Genomic DNA, 18,424 nt, shown 5'->3' with positions numbered 1-18,424 from the left:
GGGTTCAAAGGGCTCTGCCTTGGGGAGGTTACCACTGTATTAAAAAAAACTGTCAACTTCTGCCGTTAAAAAAAAGAGAAAATTGTCAACTTACCCTGAATGTCCGAAATTGTACATTTATTACTTTGACTGATTGACTTCATGACTTCTTGTTGTTGACTATTCTCCCGCGGTGTCCAACTTCCAGGAACTTTACACATGCGTAATAGTCGCAATATTCATGCCTTGGATAGCCCACGGAGATGTAAACTGCAAGTACACTGAATGAAAAAGGTGTCAATATTTTTGTTCTCTAGCTCTTGGGCTTGAACCAATGGAGACTTGGAGAGTGGAAGTAAAATATGAATAGTGAAGCAACAGATGGGGTTTCCTAGGGAGCTACGTTTCAGCCTTTATATGTTGTTGCGTCTTGGGTCGGCAAAACCAAGCAAGATTTTTGAGTCGTTTTTTTAACCGAACAACTACCGGTTTCTGTATGTCCTCTGAAGTTTGAACATCTTAGTGAATGTAAATCCAAGGACTGTCATATCCAACAATTCTCATAATACTGATGACAGTTAAGATTGGGTAGAAATCCATGCGGATGAAAAAGAACTCCTAATCCCCTTTTGAAAATGGATCCTAAACCTAAAGCCCATGAAACCAGGAAAATACCACTAACTAATTCGAATTCTTGATCTTTCAAATTTGTATGACTGCTTCAATAGGAATTGAATTTATTTATTTCATCCCTCAATTTTTTACACCCATTTCAACCCCCATCCAGCTGGTATGTTGGATGTTTAAGGAGACTCTACATCTGTATTCATAATCAATCGATATCCCACAAGTCAGGGTTAAAATCTTAAAATGAGAGACAATATTTGAGGATAATACTATTTTATTTTGGTCAGTGGGACCACGGTTGTTTAAGTCCTTCATGGGCTCCCTGGATTGGGCTCTTTGAAATGATGAGTCTTTATGTAGCCCGCTTCCTTCAGGGGAGTACAGAATACTTTATAATTAGCATTATGTTCACCGCAATGTTAATCTTGACAAATATGAATACGTCGCCGGGAATGAGCAATATCAAAACCCGGCAGGTCAATACAACTTCAATGGCGAGAGAGTTCCATTCGGGCCTCAGCCTCACTGGGACTTGAAATCGATCGACGAGGTTTGTCGAATCAGAATCAGAGGGTGGACACTCGACAGGAGGTCCGGAGCAGCGGATCCTTCTGCTGATCAAGATACCAAGACTCAGCTTCAAGATTGCAACCAGAAGAAGAGGGAATTGAAGTTGGAACTTGCACAAAAGAGGAGAGAGTATCGCAAGGCTAACTTATTTTACTTGACAAGGTTTATGATCAAGAAGCTTGGGTTAAGCCCAGGAGACTCCAGATCACTCTTGGATGCTCTTAATGCGCTGGGCTGACGACGGAGGAGAGATAATCCTTTAAGAGCGCCTGGATGATCAGGCGATGGACCCGACGATGTGGATCCAACAATTGGAGAAGAAGAAGAACAAGTGGAGGAGGAGGAGGATGAAAATTTAAAAATCATGTAAATAAAGAAAACCAGAAGCAACATCATTCAGAACTTCAATTCTTTCATTCCAACTCAACATTGGAACTATCATCAAAACCAAAATTTCTCGTCTAAGCTACCATTTTCCATGTAATCATATACCAAAACGAAATCTCCCTCTATCTCTTACTCTTACCTACCATCCTCGAATACCTACGAAGTCCCAGTGCTCGAATGGCACAAAGAAGAAAGCTTTCTAATGGTACTACTAATTACAGAACAAGTTGGTGTTGATCTGTACAGGAATTTTGACATACATTTGATGGTGCAAACGCGCATTGAAAGTAAGATACGCATACCGGGTTCAGAAACATAACTAGTCTCTACGTATCTTCGGCCTGAATAATGTACTAATCTCAGTTCAACTTCTCTAGCCCCTCAAGTGCAGGTGCAAAAGGTGTTCAAGAAGATCAGCCATCACCACATTGAAAACTTGAATTATTATATATACAAGATACACTATTAACCATTAAACGGCCGCTTGAGGAATTGCTGAGTAGTGAGTACATGTATAAATCTATCTCTCTACACAAACATGTCATCAAAATTGACAAATTCTGAATGTGCTTTTGTTGTAAACTGGGAAGGAAATAAATCATACGATAAAAGGAAACACTTACTGTACAGAGAGCCTTGCGACCCGGAAAAATCTGTCATATTGACCAGACTTTTCTTGACTATCTAAAGAACAGATTGAGTATCAGGTTTTACTCCTGATTTCTCTGTCTCATGACGGAAGCATCATTCCATTATCGACTGCAGCCTTCAATTGCATGCCGACTGTTCTGAAGCTTTGCCCTTTGAACTCGTGCTCGCCGAGCAAATTCTTGGATTTGGCGATCCTGCTCTTTAAGCATCTGCTCCACATTGTTTGATTGAACAAGTAATGGGCCAGAAACATAAATCTTGTTTCCTTTGGGTCCATGAACCTGCTGAGAAAAACATGAACAATTTCTCCAGCATTAACGCACAAGGTTAATCAAGACAGTTTCTGCAGGAAACTAAGTAAAACAATGAAAGCAAATTTTAATTTCAGTGAAAAATGATAATAGGTTAGAACCCAATATAACATTTCCACCATCCAAAAGCATCTGGAGTAATTTGAAAATGTTAATGTACGTGTCTCGAAGAGCATTTTGTGAATTACTGAGTTCATCACAGTTAAAAAAATCAACTGCGGAATCTATATGACAGTATTCCACATATTTTTAAATTGTAATATTTGAATCAGGGAATGATGTCAAGAAACTAACCAGACTTGATTCTCTATCAACAAATTTTCCACCTCCCGATTGAGGAGACTTTGTGACCTTCTGCATGTCACATTTTCGATCCTCCTTTCCTGCGAACTCCAATTGATTAAGAGAGCCCCTAGACCTGCCAACTTGCTTTATTGTTTCTTGCTGCGATGCACTTAATTTTCCTTGCCATACTTCAGCCGACGAAGTTCTAGCTGCAACTAAACCCGATAAGTTCGACAAATTAGTTCGGGCTGATATTGCAGGAGGGACATCATGTTCCTTTCCAGCCTTTGCCCGTCCAGTTCCATGAACTAATGGCCCTGAATAAGAAACTTTCTTATGTTGATGCTCCACAGAGTCTTTCTGTACAGATTGTCTTAGTTGAGAGGGATCAACCAGAAATCCAGAATTAGTTTGCTGCTTGTGAGAATTATAGATCTCACTTCTACTCTTTGAACTCGTTTGATATCCTCTCTGCAACAAAGAGCAAAATATAATTGTCAGACAGAAAACTGGATATTTGAATACACCCAAAAGATTAAGATACCACATGCATAAAAAAAAAAGCGTTAAGAAGTGTCCAAGCCACCGTCAACAGAGTAATACACAAAATAGATGCTTAATACTTTTTTATTATTATTATTAAGGGTACGGGCTTGATACTTTAGCCATCAGATATACAACCTAAATCCAAAATAGTATCCTATGACTCTCGATCAGAGCAACCAACTAAAGAAGCTATTGAGTTGAAACAATGGTCAATTATCGAGGATAAAAATTGCAGGAAACAAGGCTGTATTTTCATATGGAACAAGAAGTGAAAAGCTTCAAAAGAAAGAAAAAGAAGCCTCGTCAAAGCAGGTAGATTCATAAAAAAAGCTCCAAAAACTTGGTCCAGTATCTGCTGGCAAATTATGTCACCTGCAGGTTACTCTCTCTACTATTCAAAGTTCAAACTACAAATATTTCTCTGTTTTGTCTCAACAAATAAATCTATTAAGTTCTTCCCAAAAGAGCTGACTGCTGAGGTACGATTTGTAACTTAAAGCCAAAGGAAACATCCTCTTTATTATAGACAAAACAGTTCCAGCACACAATAAGGCTCTTTCTTTACTAGCAAACTCATTAATGTAACTCCACTATCAAAATATAGATTTCCCCAAAAAGAAATACAAACTTTTTTTTATATGAAAAAGAAAGACATATAAACTTAATATCAGATTCTCCAGATTCAAGTTTGACCAGTTGAATGCGGATCCAAAACCGGAATACTGAATAGGAGTTACCTGGCCTGACGACACTAATTGAGCATGCGCATTAGGAGCTGGGATAGGATCTCTATCAAGAGATCCTCTTGGTCCTCTCCTTTGTGGCTCAAGCTTTTGGCCCCTGCCTCCTACTGCTCCTTCCCTATAAAAAATTAGCACAGGGGTTAATAGTGTAGATGACACTTAAGCAAGTAAAATCAACATGGCAACATAACACAAGTCAAGAATATTATATAATAGCCAACACAAGGATATAGTCCACCAAACTAACTTAAGGAAATGACATTTCATAACCCAATATTCTGTTTAAAAACCTCAACAGCCGAAGATAGTTAGGGTAAACAACTCCCGTGCACAAGGATCCTATAGTGGGTACTGGGTAGAGTCGGGGACAGAAATTATGCGCGCAGACCTTGCGTCCACATAATATATGAAGAGGAACAGCCAAAGACAGATAATTCATTTTACTCCATTAATGAAGGCGTCAAACTTAGAGAATATCTAGCATTCATATCTTATGATGCAACAGAATGTAAGTTTCCACCACTTTTGTTAACTATTAATATACCTTCTAGCTTCTTCATCTCGCCTTTTAGCATCAATCTCCTTGCTGGGAGGATATTTGGGCAAACTCGAAGGATCACATGCAAGCGGTTCTACTGAAAAGAACTATTCAAGAGAACCAAAGATGAATAAGTTTACAACCAGAAAAGCTAATGACGTGATAAACTTTATAACAATAAACATGGTAAAAACAGTAAATTAATCACTTCTATTGAAATATAAGATTACATTATTCTCTTCGTCATCAAAGCTTTTATCAAAAAAAAAAAACAAAATTCAAGAGAAATTAGTTGGAACCATCAATAAAGGAAATATGCATACCTCACTCTTAAGTGCGGAAGCAGCAGTTCCTCGATGAGCTGGATCTACGGAAAGCAAGCTCTCCATAAGCCTTACAGCTGGCTCAGGAAACTGTTTGAATGTTTCTGCAATGCATCTTCTGTAGGGTTGTACAGGTTTAAATACTGTTGAGTGAGGCAATTTTGACGTTCTCCAATAATCTTCAGATGGTGAGCCACATAGCTTAAAAATCTTATGCAATTGCTCAACCTATGAGGCACAAATAACTTATATTATGAGGAATATATAAGATTTCTAGAAAAAAGAACCATCTGTATTAAAATGTCTACTTCGAGATCCACAAAATAAAAAGTCTTGTGACATATCAAAACGCTACCACAGGAATGGGAGAGGAGATTTGAGGCCCAAAGAACAGTATAAAGGGGTACGACTTAACAGCTACCAAATGTACATAAATGGTTCCACTGTATCTCAAGGTCCTAGAAGATGAATTTTGTTTTTCACACACGGAAAACTAACACATGAAAATCTGTAATGATGATGCAAAGATATACAGATAACAAAATTGAAGCTTATCAACAAAACTGACAAAGGAAAATTAACAAATTTAAATTTTTGACGTCCTATCATAAAACTTTTACAGCGCATTCAACCTCGCACAACTGCACACAGATGTGAACTTAAAACTTTTGTTCTTCCGTCAAATTAAAAGTAGAAGTGTTGAACTACTTCTTTTCCATTCTGTTCTGTTTTGTTTTTAATGTTCCTACGTGCTAATGTCAGGAAGAGGTAATCAATGACATAAGTCACATAACTATGGAATTCCACACATTTAAACCAAGTTTAGCAGCAAGTGAAAAGCATCAATCCTTGCATGCACAAGGAAAATAGATTCATATGAATGATACCTCTGTTTTTCCAGGCAAAATAGGCTTCGCGGCATATAATTCCCCAAGTATGCAACCAGTGCTCCACAAATCTACTGCAACTCCATACTTAGATGCTCCAAGTAAAAGTTCTGGTGGTCGATACCACAGAGTCACTACACGACTCGTCAATGGAACGCTATTATGAGGATCAAAAAAACTTGCTAAGCCAAAATCCGCAATCTTCAAAATACCATTGCCATCAATAAGAAGATTTGAACCCTTTATGTCACGATGCAGAATGCCATGCCTATGGCAATGATCAAGTCCACTTAATAGCTGCTGCATATAACACTTAACCTAACAAGAAGAAAAAAAAAACTTTAGATGTGAAGAAAATTCAGTTGAAGCCCATGGTCAAGTTAATCAATTAACATAAAGTTAAACCACAGCACGTTGCAGCATCCAGGTAGGATCATATTTAACTGAGCTGCAATTTGATAGATTGAAAAGCATCTTAAAAAGAAAATAAATAAAAGGCTGTAAGAGTACCTGCGGTTCTGTGAACTTCATTCCAGGAATGGATGCAAGTCCCGTTAGATCATGTTCCATATACTCAAATACTAGGTATAAGCTGGATGAGATCTGGGAAGTAATCAATCCTTCCAGTTTAATTATATTTGGATGGTCAAGTCTACGCAAAATAATAATTTCCCTGGCCATAAACTTCACACTCTCAAGGTCATGAATGTCAAAGCGAACTTTCTTCAAAGCAACAATTTTATCATTAGTGATATCCCGAGCCTTGTATACGCAACTATAAGTTCCTTGGCCTATCTGCAAGAACACATTGCCAGCCAGAAGAAGGTAGTGAGGACGTTTCATTATACAAGTGCAAGGCTGCAAAACCCTTACCTTTCCTCCACCCATCCCTACCCAACCCCAAAGACAAGAAATGGAACCACACATACAAAAGGAAAAAAGAAACACATAAACGAGGCAGAGAAAGATATATTGAATATAAGCTCAGAACAATGCAAGAACTATGAACAGCCAGAGTCACAATCTCAAAAGGACTCTACTTAAAGAACTAAATGGAAATTCTTGTCCATCAAATGGCAAGAGCAACCATACTAGCAGTTTTCACTTTCCTGAATGAGAGATCATTTCAAACAATTTGGAGGAGGTATCAAGGAATTCCAGACCAATCATCATGCTATATAGTACAAATGGTTGTTTCCTTACCCCTCCAATTAGGCAATTACAACTTTACTCTAAAACAATTCAAAGTAGGCACCGAAAAAACAATCTAAGTGTACAACTAAGAGATACAACCAATCTCCATTGCAATATCCACTCAGGTAAGTAACATGCATCAAGTAAATATATAGCATCAAAACCAACATAAAACCATGGAGAAGCACCAATTCAAAAAGGGAACATACTTTTTCCAACTTTTCAAATGTGGTAGCACGCCGCGGCACCAATCCATTGATAGCTTCACCGGCGACTGAAGCAAGCCAAGATGGCCATCCTGCTGCAACCTGTTCTCCTTCTATACTCTTTGGGACCCTTCCCAAACTTTGATGACAAATAGTTGTAGCTTCACAATTCTCTTCCTTCTTCTTCCCCACCTGATCAGCAAAATACCTATTCGAACCAGTTGTTTTCTTATCAATCAACATAATCTTCGCCTCAGCACTATCCAATCTATCCTTTGATCGACCTACCTCCTCTCTTTTGCCTGAACTAACATGTGCAACACGCCTATCTATTGACCCTTTACGCGACACCCGCCTCTCATTCGGGCTTTCCCGGTCAGCCTTAGAGCTTATGCAACCCATATTGCCGTATTATCCAACCGTAGCTTCAGAATCCTCCTTCACCAACAAAATTCACCCCCGAAAACCGATACTATACTTCCAAAAACTCCATCTTTTGCCATCCCATCAAAATAGAATCAACTTATGCCAATTCTTGAAATAATTTTCAAGCTTTGGCCTAAACCCGACAGATCAATTAGACCCAATTCAAGACCCTTAGACACAGATTGTCAAAAACATGGACTAGAAGACCAATCATTCAAGCTCGATCCTTATCTTCACCCAAACATTCAAAGTCGGCAATAAACACCCCAAATTCTAGAAAGAAGACACTAATCTTATCAAATCGGATAAATTGACACAATACGATTGAAACCCAGAAATCAATCACTATCGTTCTTCTGAAAAGAACCGAGATTTCCTGCAAATTCAACCCAATTCAACCCAATTCAACCCGTTAAACAGTATCCCGAAAGCTCTGAAGAGAGTAGTTAAAGAAAGAAAGCGAGATATAGACGATAGGCGGAGAGAGTTGATAAAGGCTTAATTACCAATAAACAGATACATGCTTGGCTTTGGTTTTTTTCGGTTGACTCTTCAACGCACATATAAACACGCAAATAAATATAGATAACCACGTTGTGTCGTTGTTATATATATAAAAAGGAAGCGGCCTTTGCCGGCTGTGCTTAGTCAAAAGAACCCACTAATTCTCTCTCATGTTCAATTCAATATCTTTTCCGTTGCAATATTTTCTTCTATTTTATCTCTCTGTCTGTGATCTGTCAAGATTTTGACAAGATTAATTAATCAAACCGTTTTTGGGTTCAAAAAAGCCAAGTGAGTTTTTCTGAAAGTTGCGATCAACGCGTTTTGATTTGGACACTCCCCTGTGAAAAGAATCCGAGAATCGTGTCAAGAATGACGAGAAAAACTATGGACAAGAATATGACGACGTTTGTTTAACCGTTTAACGGGTTTTCTGTTCATGCAAACAATCCTTAAACAGTTCACCCCACTGTTTGTCAGAAACTATGAGCCAAATAGAAACAAAAAAAAGATTAACAAGTCAAAGCCAGATTCAAAATAATAGAAAATGAAGTGCGGAGAGTTGAACGTGTAAAATACGGTCTAGAAATTTTCAATTTTTAATTGACGTGCTGCGGGGATTGAACTATTGAAGCCATCACAAAAAAAAATAAAAAAAAAAATATATATATATATATATAGATATTCAACCTTTTAAAGAAACAAATTTGTTGCCGAAGAATTGTAACCCAAAGAGAAGTTACTTCTCATTGAGCAACAGCAGTGAATATAAAGTTTTTGTTAGATAAATTGCTTTACTGGTCAAAGTTCAGCTTGTACCAAATTGCAGAAATTCCAAAGCTTACCAGCCAAAACCCACCAAATCCAACCTCCAAAAGCACACATTCCAATAAAACCCAACATTCACCAATGGATCCAATTTCAGATCTCACACTCTCATTGAAAGTATCAAGCATCCAATGAACTCTCTGAGGTATTAAATTCAGAAATTGCACTGTAAAACTTACTCCATTTCTTGAAGTTGGTATGAAGAACAGAATCAAAGAAGCTCTCTTTTGAGGTTAGCTTTCCTTACTTGTTAATTAGTCATCTGCATTCTCCATTCAATAATTGCAAGAGATGTATGTGTTTGGTCATGGTGTTGAAACTATTAGAGCCTGAGAAATACATGTTGTATTCTTTTGTTCCTTCTTATATTTTTACACCTGTCAATATGTAATAGGCTACTCTTTAGGGCATCTCTTGTACACTCAATATAAATACCATCTCTCAACCTCAGCAGCCGTAACCTTTAATGCTGCTGAGAATTGTCCAGCAACCTTAGTTCCTATTTCTTTACTTGGTATCGAAGCACATGGCTAGCAACAACGACGACGATCCGAAGATTCATTCAATCTTAGAAGATTCTGCGGGGAAAGATCAAGCCTCAACCTTGAGGAACACGAAGAGCAGAGAAATGTCTACTGACTCAGTGTCCACCGGCTCTCTCAGCCTTCCGAAATCGACTGGATTCTCTGGTAATCCTCTGGGCTCTTATTGCTCAGTAAAACTCAATCATGAGAACTATTTACTGTGGAAAAATTTCGTCCTACCAGTGATTCGTGGCAATCGTATGGAGGGTTTCATCACTGGAACCAAAAGGCGTCCACCGCAATTTATTTCCTCTGGTGGTAATGATTCACTAAAGGTTGAGAACCCTGATTGTGAGGAATGGGTTGCTCAAGACCAGACTCTGTTGGGATGGTTGTATAACTCTATGGACATAGACGTAGCTGCTGAGGTAATGGGGTGTGAGACCTCACAAGAACTTTGGGAATCAACTAGAGATGTCTTTGGAATCAGAACCAAGTCAAATATCACCTTTTACAAGCAGGAGTTCCAAAAACTACAGAAGGGTGGCATGAAGATGTCCGAGTATCTGAAGACTGCAAAACGACTGGCTGATAATCTTGCTCTGGCCGGAAAACCTGTTCCTTTGGAGGATTTGGTTGAACAAATTCTCACTGGACTGGACTCACTTGAGTACAATCCGGTAGTGTGTCAGATTCAAGAGAAAGAGACCATTACTTGGGTAGATTTACAAGCCAAACTGTTGAGCTATGAAAGAAGACTGGAACAAATCAATGCTGGACTTACTTCCCTAAGTTTGGGTCAGGTTTCTGCGAACTTTGCTGGAACAAGAGGACCATTTCATCAAAACAATCAAGGTGGCCAGGGAAGAAGCCAAGGTCCTTCTCAGGCTAATCAATTTCGAAATCACGGGTCGAGTCGCAACAACAGCCCGAGTCAATCTCGCTCTTCTGGTACTTCTGGTCATAGAGGAGGACGATATGGTAGAGGCAGGGGAGGAAGGAACAACAACTCTAGGCCTCTTTGCCAAGTTTGTGGTAGAATCGGTCACACTGCAGTCAAATGTTACTATCGGTATGATGATACCTATCAAGGAACACCTCCAGACCAGCAAAGAACTAACAACAACAATTCTCCTCCAGCTCCAACTGCCTATGTAGCCAACTCTGAAACTGTCAGTGATCCCGCGTGGTACGCTGATAGCGGGGCTAGTTCTCACGTCACTGACGATGTCACTCACATCGGACAAGCATCTGAATATCATGGTAATCACACTCTTACTGTTGGAAATGGTAACAAATTGCCCATTGCTCATATAGGAAACTCCACCCTGCATACACCTGCTAATAGTATCCTATATTTGAATGACATTCTGCATGTTCCAGAGATTAAGAAACGGTTGCTTAGTATCTCTCAACTTACTGCTTTCAATAATGTAATTGTTGAATTTAACTCTTCTGGTTGTATTGTTAAGGACAAAACAACAGGAACAACTCTACTTAGAGGGAAGCTTGAGGATGGATTGTACAAGCTTGCTATCTCAACCAACAAACCAGTGTTTTTAACTCCTTTTGGTTCAGACAATCCTAAGTTTTCAACTCAGAAGTCTCGTTTCAATTATGTCTATGTAGCTGATTATGTTAATTCTGCTAGTACTATGTTTTCCAATTCCCTAAGAGAAGTGTGGCATAGGAGATTAGGCCACCCCTCATCTAGAGTTCTTGATCAAATTCTGAGAAATTGTAATCAGAAAGTTTCTATTAATGAAAAACAACCCTTTTGTGATGCTTGTCAGTATGGAAAATCCCATCTTTTACCTTTTAAATCATCTTCTTCTCATGCATCTAATCCTCTTGATCTTGTGCATACTGATTTGTGGGGACCTTCACCTGTAGTCTCTACACATGGGTTCAGATACTATATTCACTTTCTTGATGATTTTAGCAGGTTAACCTGGCTTTTTCCACTACGAAATAAATCTGATGCCTTTGGTGTCTTTACTCAATTCAAAACTCTTGTTGAAAATCAATTAGACAGGAAAATCAAGTGTCTTCAATCTGACATGGGGGGTGAGTATCAAAGCTTCAAGTCCTTTGTACAACAACAAGGTATTAGTTTCCGACATTCTTGCCCACACACATCTGCTCAAAATGGTCGAGCTGAGAGAAAACATAGGCACATAGTAGAAACTGGTCTTACTCTCTTGGCTCAGGCACATATGCCTCTCAAATATTGGGTTGAAGCCTTTCAAACGTCCGTATTTCTCATCAATCGACTCCCCACCAATGTCCTCGATGGTCGTACTCCTATTTCCACACTGTTCCATATATCACCAGATTATTTCTCTCTTAAGACCTTCGGGTGTGCTTGCTTTCCCTGCCTCCGACCTTATCAGACCCAGAAGTTTCAATTTCATACTACAAAGTGTGTTTTTCTAGGATATAGTGATGCCCACAAGGGATACAAATGTGTCAACTCAACTGGTAGAATTTTTATTTCTCGTCATGTGGTCTTTAATGAATATGAATTTCCTTTTCAGACTGGCTTTCTCAATACTTCACAACCTGAGTCTACCACTTCCCTTCACCCTCCTCACTGGTTCCCTACCTTGCCCTCGTCTTCCATCTCATCCGGTACCACAATTCTTCCTCAGGTTTCTTCTCCAGTGGAGTATGTCCCTGCTACACCTTTGTCTCTACAATCACCTGAGAAATCTGGAACTGGGGTGATACCCCCTGTAGAGGTTGATAATGCAGCTGTTTCTAGTGCTGCTAATGATGTCATTGCTACTACGCAGCAAGCACCTATGCTGCAAAGTAGTGCCCCTATTGATTCATCCACTGCGAAGTCACCCAGTGCAGGTCCTGCTCCACCTCCTCAGTCCAGTGTCAACGCTGGTCATCCCATGGTGACAAGAGCCAAGGTCGGCATTCACAAACCTAAAACTTATCCCTCTGAATATCACATGTACTCAGCCTATAAGGATTCAGTCCCTACTGAGCCTCTTTCTTTGCAAGAGGCCTTGAGCTCTCCCTATTGGCGTGCTGCTATGCAAGATGAACTTACTGCTCTCACTGCAACCAAGACTTGGATTCTGGTTCCACCTTCTTCCACCTATAACATCGTGGGAAACAAGTGGGTTTTTAAAGTCAAATACAACTCTGATGGTAGTTTCCAAAGATGTAAGGCCCGACTCATGGCAAAAGGGTTTACTCAAACACCCGGAGTGGATTTTTCAGAGACCTTTAGTCCTGTTGTCAAGGCCTCTACAGTTCGGGTTGTTCTTACTCTTGCTGTCTCCAAGAACTGGACAGTCAGGCAACTAGATATCAACAATGCCTTCTTGAATGGCACTTTACAGGAGACTGTGTATATGCAACAACCAGCTGGGTTTGTGAATTTGTCTCAGCCCCATTATGTCTGTAAGTTACAAAAAGCCTTGTATGGCTTAAAGCAAGCACCTAGAGCTTGGTTTGACAAACTGAAAAACACTCTCACCTGCTGGAAATTCCAGAATTCCAAGTGTGATTCCTCCCTTTTCTTCTACAAGGATAAAACTCAGATCCTTCTTGTGCTCATCTATGTTGATGATATCCTTGTGACTGGCAATAATACAGGGTCCTTACAGAGATTTGTTATTCGGTTGCATACTTTGTTTGCATTGAAGGATATGGGCAATTTACATCATTTTCTGGGTATAGAAGTGAGACGAGATCTTACAGGTATGTATCTCACCCAAACTCGATACATTGAGGAGTTGCTCAAAAGAACACAGATGGAAAATACCAAGTCCTGTCCCACACCAGCTATCATTGGGCGACCACTGTCCACTACTGACGGGGAGCCTTTGACAGACCCCAGTTTTTATCGGAGAACCATTGGAGGTCTTCAATACTTAACAAATACACGACCAGACATCTCATTCATTGTTAATAAGCTCAGTCAGTTCTTACAAACACCTACTACTACTCACTAGCAAGGAGCTAAACGAGTCCTAAGGTACCTGAAGGGTACTAAGGACATGGGTTTGCACATTAAACCTTGTTCAAGATTACTTCTCCAGGGGTTTTCTGATGCGGATTGGGCTTGTTGTGTGGATAATCGGCGCTCAACAGCTGGGCATTGTGTGTATCTTGGGGACACCTTAGTTTCCTGGTCGTCAAAGAAACAGAATATTGTGGCTCGATCCAGTGCTGAGTCTGAATACAGAGCCCTTGCTCAAGTATCTTGTGAACTTTCATGGCTTGAGTCACTGTTAAAGGAACTTTCTCTCCACTGTTGCTCCATTCCTATTACCTGGTGTGACAACCTTAGTGCCAGTGCTCTTGCTGCCAATCCAGTTTTTCATGCTCGTACTAAGCATATTGAAGTCGACATTCATTTTGTCCGTGACAAGGTACTGGCCAAACAACTGGATGTGCGGTATGTTCCCTCTCATGATCAAATCGCTGATTGCTTGACCAAGCCTCTCTCCCACTCACGTTTTCAATGGTTTCGAGACAAACTTGGAGTTGTCGAGCGACCCTTCCCACTCTCAAGTTTGCGGGGGAGTATTAGAGCCTGAGAAATACATGTTGTATTCTTTTGTTCCTTCTTATATTTTTACACCTGTCAATATGTAATAGGCTACTCTTTAGGGCATCTCAAAAGCTTTCTGGATCAACTCCACATTATCACCTGTTGATCCAAATTTCAATTTTTTTTGGGGGCTACTTCTGTTTGTTGTTGGGTTTCCATTACAGTCCATTTTTGTCAGGATTTGCTTGCAAGTTACTGAAGTTCTACTTTTTCCCACTACTACTGAACACCAAAGAACAAGAAGATAAAGGGAAACCCATAACTGGAAAGAAAAAGTAGTGGCTTGAGTGGAAGATTCAGTGAAATGTTAAAGAAGACACTTTTCTTGAATGCTCAACTACAGCCCAAGTCAGTCTTTTGGTCCAATAATTCATAACTGTTATTTATTTTTTTAACAACAATATTATTGTTAACTCTTCAAACCTTTACGGTTCTTACCCACCCTCAGACCCTCACGCAAACAAATAGCCTCTTAAAATAACTAAATTACAACTGGGTACTCTACCTACTTCTACCAATTTAACAACATTAAATTTCTATTATTATCCCATCTGAAGAGAGAAACCCTTGGGATTCATTGGGAGAGAACAATCAGGGCTGTCTTAGTGCAGAGAAAGATGGAGCAGGAAGAAGAGGAAACAACACCAAAATCAACAGAATCATCACCATCACCTTCTTTCAGCTTACTTTTAAGAATTATGAGCAAAAGGAGGACATGGGTATGTCTATTTGTGCTCGTATATGCCATAATCTTATCATGTTCATGGAATTTTATCAAATTCATACTTTCTTGGTACAAACTACAATCCCAACCATCTTCATCTTCATCTGGGTGGCCTGCTCTCTATGCATCAGTGCTTCTTGGAGGCGTTTTTGGTTTGCTCTCCATGGTTGCTGCCCTAGCTGTGGCAGTCCCAGCCACTCTGGTCATCTGGATCACAGTTGTGGTTCTTTTGGCTTTCTTTGGGAAACCCAGAAGGGTGTTGGTGGTTGAAGGAAGGAAGATCACAAGGGAGATTGTTGGGTTTGTCTTGAAGATTTTGTTGAAGGAAGGGAATATTGTGGCTGCTGTTTGTGCAATTTTAGGCTACTTTGCTCTTTTTAGAAAGAATAGTGAAGGTGTTTCATAGGGAAATTTTGTTCCTGCTGATGCAATTTTGATGGGGCTTTTGGGATCTTCTTCTTGGTTGTTGAAATTGGAAAAAGTTTGCCCCAATCTGGATTAAGACACTGTTTGGAATGTTGTAAAGTTTAGTGCTTTAGAGACTGCAATATGGAAGCCGTAGAGCAAGCAATATGGAAGCTGTAGAGAGTATAGAGGCATTGTAACATTATTACCTGTTTTGTTAATTCCTCTGTATCTTCACACTGATGCTTTAACATCTTCAACCCTTATTTTTCTCTTAATTAGTTAATTTAGTTTTTTTTTTTTTTTTAAATGGGGTTTGGGAAAGAGTAGGATTCGAACCCACTTCCTAATGGGTGGATGATCATTTCTATGTAAGGTGATTGTCGTTCAATTAACGACTCACTTGTTTGCTGAATATGCTCTAATGACTATATTGAGATACATAAATTGGTTTTTCATCAAAACACCATAATTATAACCCGAACAATCGAATCGATTGGCTATTTTCAAAAAATATATATTTTTTAATAGAATTGATCGATAATTGACTGTCGTTTCGATTTGATTAAATTCATTTCAAGAAATGTAAAAAATTCAATCGCAATCAAGCATTTACACCAGTGTTTTTAGCCTGGACTAGATGTAGGACCTATGCTATAAGGCCTTAAAATATATATGGGCCTGGACCAAGAGGCCTCAATATTTTGTGCAAGCCTTTTCAAAACTAAGCTGGATCAACCATGGACTTTGATCTTTGTCCAGAGTTGAGATTTGGGCTGAAGGCCTGGGCCCTAAGAAACACTCTTAACTCTTAAGTGTGGTCCGTTTGTTTCCAGGTCTGGGCCCTGAAAATCATGGGCCTACGCCTAAAGCTTACCGTTCACATCGCGCCGTTTTACCAACTCGCAATTCGTAACTTCCGTGCAAATCCCGTCGAGCTACGGGGTTTCTGACAGAATCCTTCGCGATTCCATTTAGGACCTGTAATGGAAGCTTTGAGCGGTGGCAATGGCGGGTTGTGGGGTTGGAACTGGCAACCAAGACAGCCAAAACCCTCAAATTCCCAAAGCAGAAGATCCAAGTCCTCCGATTCGGTGGAAGCAAACCGGGGAGCCGGTTACCGGTTTCCTATAAAGCAGGCAGCGACGGCGGCCTCACTCGCCCTCACAGGAGACACAATCGCTCAAATCAGAGACCGTTGGAGAAAGAGAGAAGGAGACAGCTTGAAACGGCATCGCTTCTTTGACGCTGATGAGTCCCAAGAGGTCAGTCTCAATGATAAAATTTACGCTCAGTATCGCTGTTAGGAGTTGTAAGAAATGCTTTGTTTGGTTGGAGAGTTAACGAAGTGAGAGATTTTTGGTTTTGATACAGTTAAACTCCATAACTTGAATATGTTGCTGACTTGCTGTATGAAACCATATGTGTTATTATCTATTGCATTATCTACTTCTATTGCTTCAAAAGAAGAAAGGAAAAGACTGGAACTGGGGTTAATTTTAACGTTCATCAGAAACGAGAATAAAAAATACATCTAATACAAGTAAGGATTTTGAAATTGTGGCAGGCCGATTTCTGTTCATACCGAGCATTTTTTCACGGAGCAATTGAATGGAGAATCTATAAGAAACTCACTTCAGAGCTACGACTTGATTATATAAGTTGTCCATGAGCTAAACAAAGTTGATGTTGTCAATATATACTTGTGTCCTAGAAGTAAAGTAGAATTGTCATTGAGAGATGGGTCGCCCCCTTGTAATTGGCAGGTGGATTTCCGGCATCTCTGAAACCTAGTTTTCTCGATTGTGAAGCACTTCAACATGGCTTGTGTCTTTCCTTTTTGATCTTGGATTCATTTTTATTTTCACTGGAAGTGTTGAATTGTTCATAGTATGTTACAATGGTTTTTTGTTGAATTGTTTTGTATAGTCTTTGACAACAAGCTTTACTCTAGGACATTCTTCTTAACCATGATTGGCTCCGTGCCCTTCGGATGGCTTCCTATGGCTTTCTTTTCTATGGTCCTGGTTCTTATGCATGGTATCGGTATCTCGATCGTTGCATGCCACAGCAAACAGTGCAAAACATAATGCTGAAGGTATGCTCTATGTGGGGTTTTCACAAACTTTTAAGTTCAACAAAATTTTCCTTCAATAGCTTTTGTAACCTGCTGAGTATCTTTTGGGGTCAATGACCAATTCTTTTGTTTCATTACTTTCTAACGTCAAATACCAAACTTTGTCTTGACGTATTCCTCGAAATTTTCTTCCTTTCAGGTCCTATTGAACCAAATAGTGCTTGGTCCTTGTGTGATCGCTGTTGTTTTTGCATGGAACAACTTGTGGCAAGGGAAGCTTTCACAACTTCCAAGCAAGTACCAGAACGATGCTCTTCCTACTCTACTTTATGGTAGCACCTCTTTGAAGCAATCTTTATGCTGTTCAGATAATATGGTTAATTAAAGCAGATTAACACACACCTCTAATTTATTTGCAGGATTTAGGTTCTGGATCCCTGTTAGCGCATTGAATTTCTGGTATACGTTTCTTTCTTAGGTCTTTCATATTTGACTCGAGCCTCTCTTCTTTTTATTCTCCTTCTTGTTATAGTAATCGTAATCCTTCACTTCAGAAGTATCTCATGAAGTTTTAAAAGACTAACCTGTTACTTTGTGTTGCTTGTTTCTAGGGTGGTCCCTCTTCAAGCTCGCGTAGCTTTTATGTCTATGGGCTCCATATTCTGGAACTTCTATTTGTCTGCGACCATGTGCAAGTAGGCTCTCCTGGATCTGGGTTTCATCAATTTTTGTGATACCAGGTTGTGCAGCACAAGGTAATATTTGTCATGTCTTCTTAGCTCACCCGAAATGTGTATAACGAACCTACACTTTTCCGACTTTTAAACAGGTAGACCATATGGCAACAGAAAACTGGATACCAGAGGCAACAATTTTGAAATTGTTGTCAGTGAACTAATTTTGAAATTGTTTAACTGCTTACAGATTTATCTGTCTCGTCGGATTTGAAGAGAATGTCTTCTTTCATTGGGGATTCATTATTTCAAATTCAGAAAAGGTACTGGATTGCAAAAGCTGAAGATTCATTATACATATGCTTCTTGAATGAACACAGCCAGCCAGCCATGGTGATTTTTTTGATGAATTATTTGAATATTTCCCTTGTTTATCTAC

The 18,424-nt window shown here is 39.5% G+C and overlaps 3 protein-coding genes across 4 annotated transcripts; 2 read left to right on the top strand and 1 right to left on the bottom strand.

Annotated features, from left to right (window-relative positions):
• Positions 1–1,983: 1,983 nt before the first annotated feature.
• On the bottom strand, positions 1,984–8,314 carry LOC119982223 (probable serine/threonine-protein kinase At1g54610). 2 transcript variants are annotated; one of them, XM_038825485.1, is made up of 9 exons: positions 8,180–8,314; positions 7,251–8,049; positions 6,358–6,642; positions 5,848–6,165; positions 4,961–5,188; positions 4,644–4,744; positions 4,094–4,217; positions 2,820–3,281; positions 1,984–2,498 (listed from the first exon to the last, which is right to left on the bottom strand). In XM_038825485.1, exons 2-9 carry the CDS (start codon positions 7,647–7,649, stop codon positions 2,316–2,318), a joined length of 2,100 nt encoding a protein of 699 aa, XP_038681413.1. In that variant the 5' UTR covers positions 7,650–8,049; positions 8,180–8,314; the 3' UTR covers positions 1,984–2,315. The 2 variants fall into 2 exon arrangements, with proteins under 2 accessions (XP_038681413.1, XP_038681414.1); XM_038825486.1 differs by lacking the exon at positions 8,180–8,314 and having other exon boundaries at positions 1,984–2,495; positions 7,251–8,098.
• Positions 8,315–8,883: 569 nt separating this feature from the next.
• Positions 8,884–15,512, top strand: LOC119982547. The gene is made up of 2 exons (XM_038825994.1): positions 8,884–9,237; positions 14,284–15,512. Exon 2 carries the CDS (start codon positions 14,723–14,725, stop codon positions 15,233–15,235), a length of 513 nt encoding a protein of 170 aa, XP_038681922.1. The 5' UTR covers positions 8,884–9,237; positions 14,284–14,722; the 3' UTR covers positions 15,236–15,512.
• A 577-nt stretch (positions 15,513–16,089) lies between these two features.
• On the top strand, positions 16,090–18,419 carry LOC119982546 (protein Mpv17-like). The gene is made up of 6 exons (XM_038825993.1): positions 16,090–16,499; positions 17,189–17,332; positions 17,511–17,643; positions 17,731–17,770; positions 17,923–18,066; positions 18,236–18,419. The coding sequence occupies exons 1-5, from the start codon at positions 16,221–16,223 to the stop codon at positions 18,008–18,010; spliced, it is 684 nt and encodes a 227-aa protein (XP_038681921.1). The 5' UTR covers positions 16,090–16,220; the 3' UTR covers positions 18,011–18,066; positions 18,236–18,419.
• Positions 18,420–18,424: the final 5 nt, after the last annotated feature.

This window comes from Tripterygium wilfordii, chromosome 17 (genome assembly GCF_013401445.1).
Source record: "Tripterygium wilfordii isolate XIE 37 chromosome 17, ASM1340144v1, whole genome shotgun sequence".
Lineage (NCBI taxonomy): Eukaryota > Viridiplantae > Streptophyta > Magnoliopsida > Celastrales > Celastraceae > Tripterygium > Tripterygium wilfordii.
Note: the sequence above shows the minus strand (reverse complement) of the source record. Positions and strands in the feature narration are given on the sequence as shown.

Bases quoted from the DNA above. Each gene is read 5' to 3' on its own strand.
- LOC119982223 (XM_038825485.1), bottom strand. From the start codon at position 7,649: ATGGGTTGCATAAGCTCTAAGGCTGACCGGGAAAGCCCGAATGAGAGG. The intron at 6,643-7,250 runs GTATGTTCCCTT...GTGTTCTTGCAG, and splicing joins CATTTGAAAAGTTGGAAAAA to ATAGGCCAAGGAACTTATAG. The intron at 4,745-4,960 runs GTATGCATATTT...TCTCTTGAATAG, and splicing joins CTTCCGCACTTAAGAGTGAG to TTCTTTTCAGTAGAACCGCT.
- LOC119982547 (XM_038825994.1), top strand. From the start codon at position 14,723: ATGGAGCAGGAAGAAGAGGAAACAACACCAAAATCAACAGAATCATCA.
- LOC119982546 (XM_038825993.1), top strand. From the start codon at position 16,221: ATGGAAGCTTTGAGCGGTGGCAATGGCGGGTTGTGGGGTTGGAACTGG. The intron at 17,333-17,510 runs GTATGCTCTATG...TCTTCCTTTCAG, and splicing joins TGCAAAACATAATGCTGAAG to GTCCTATTGAACCAAATAGT. The intron at 17,771-17,922 runs GTATACGTTTCT...GCTTGTTTCTAG, and splicing joins GTTAGCGCATTGAATTTCTG to GGTGGTCCCTCTTCAAGCTC.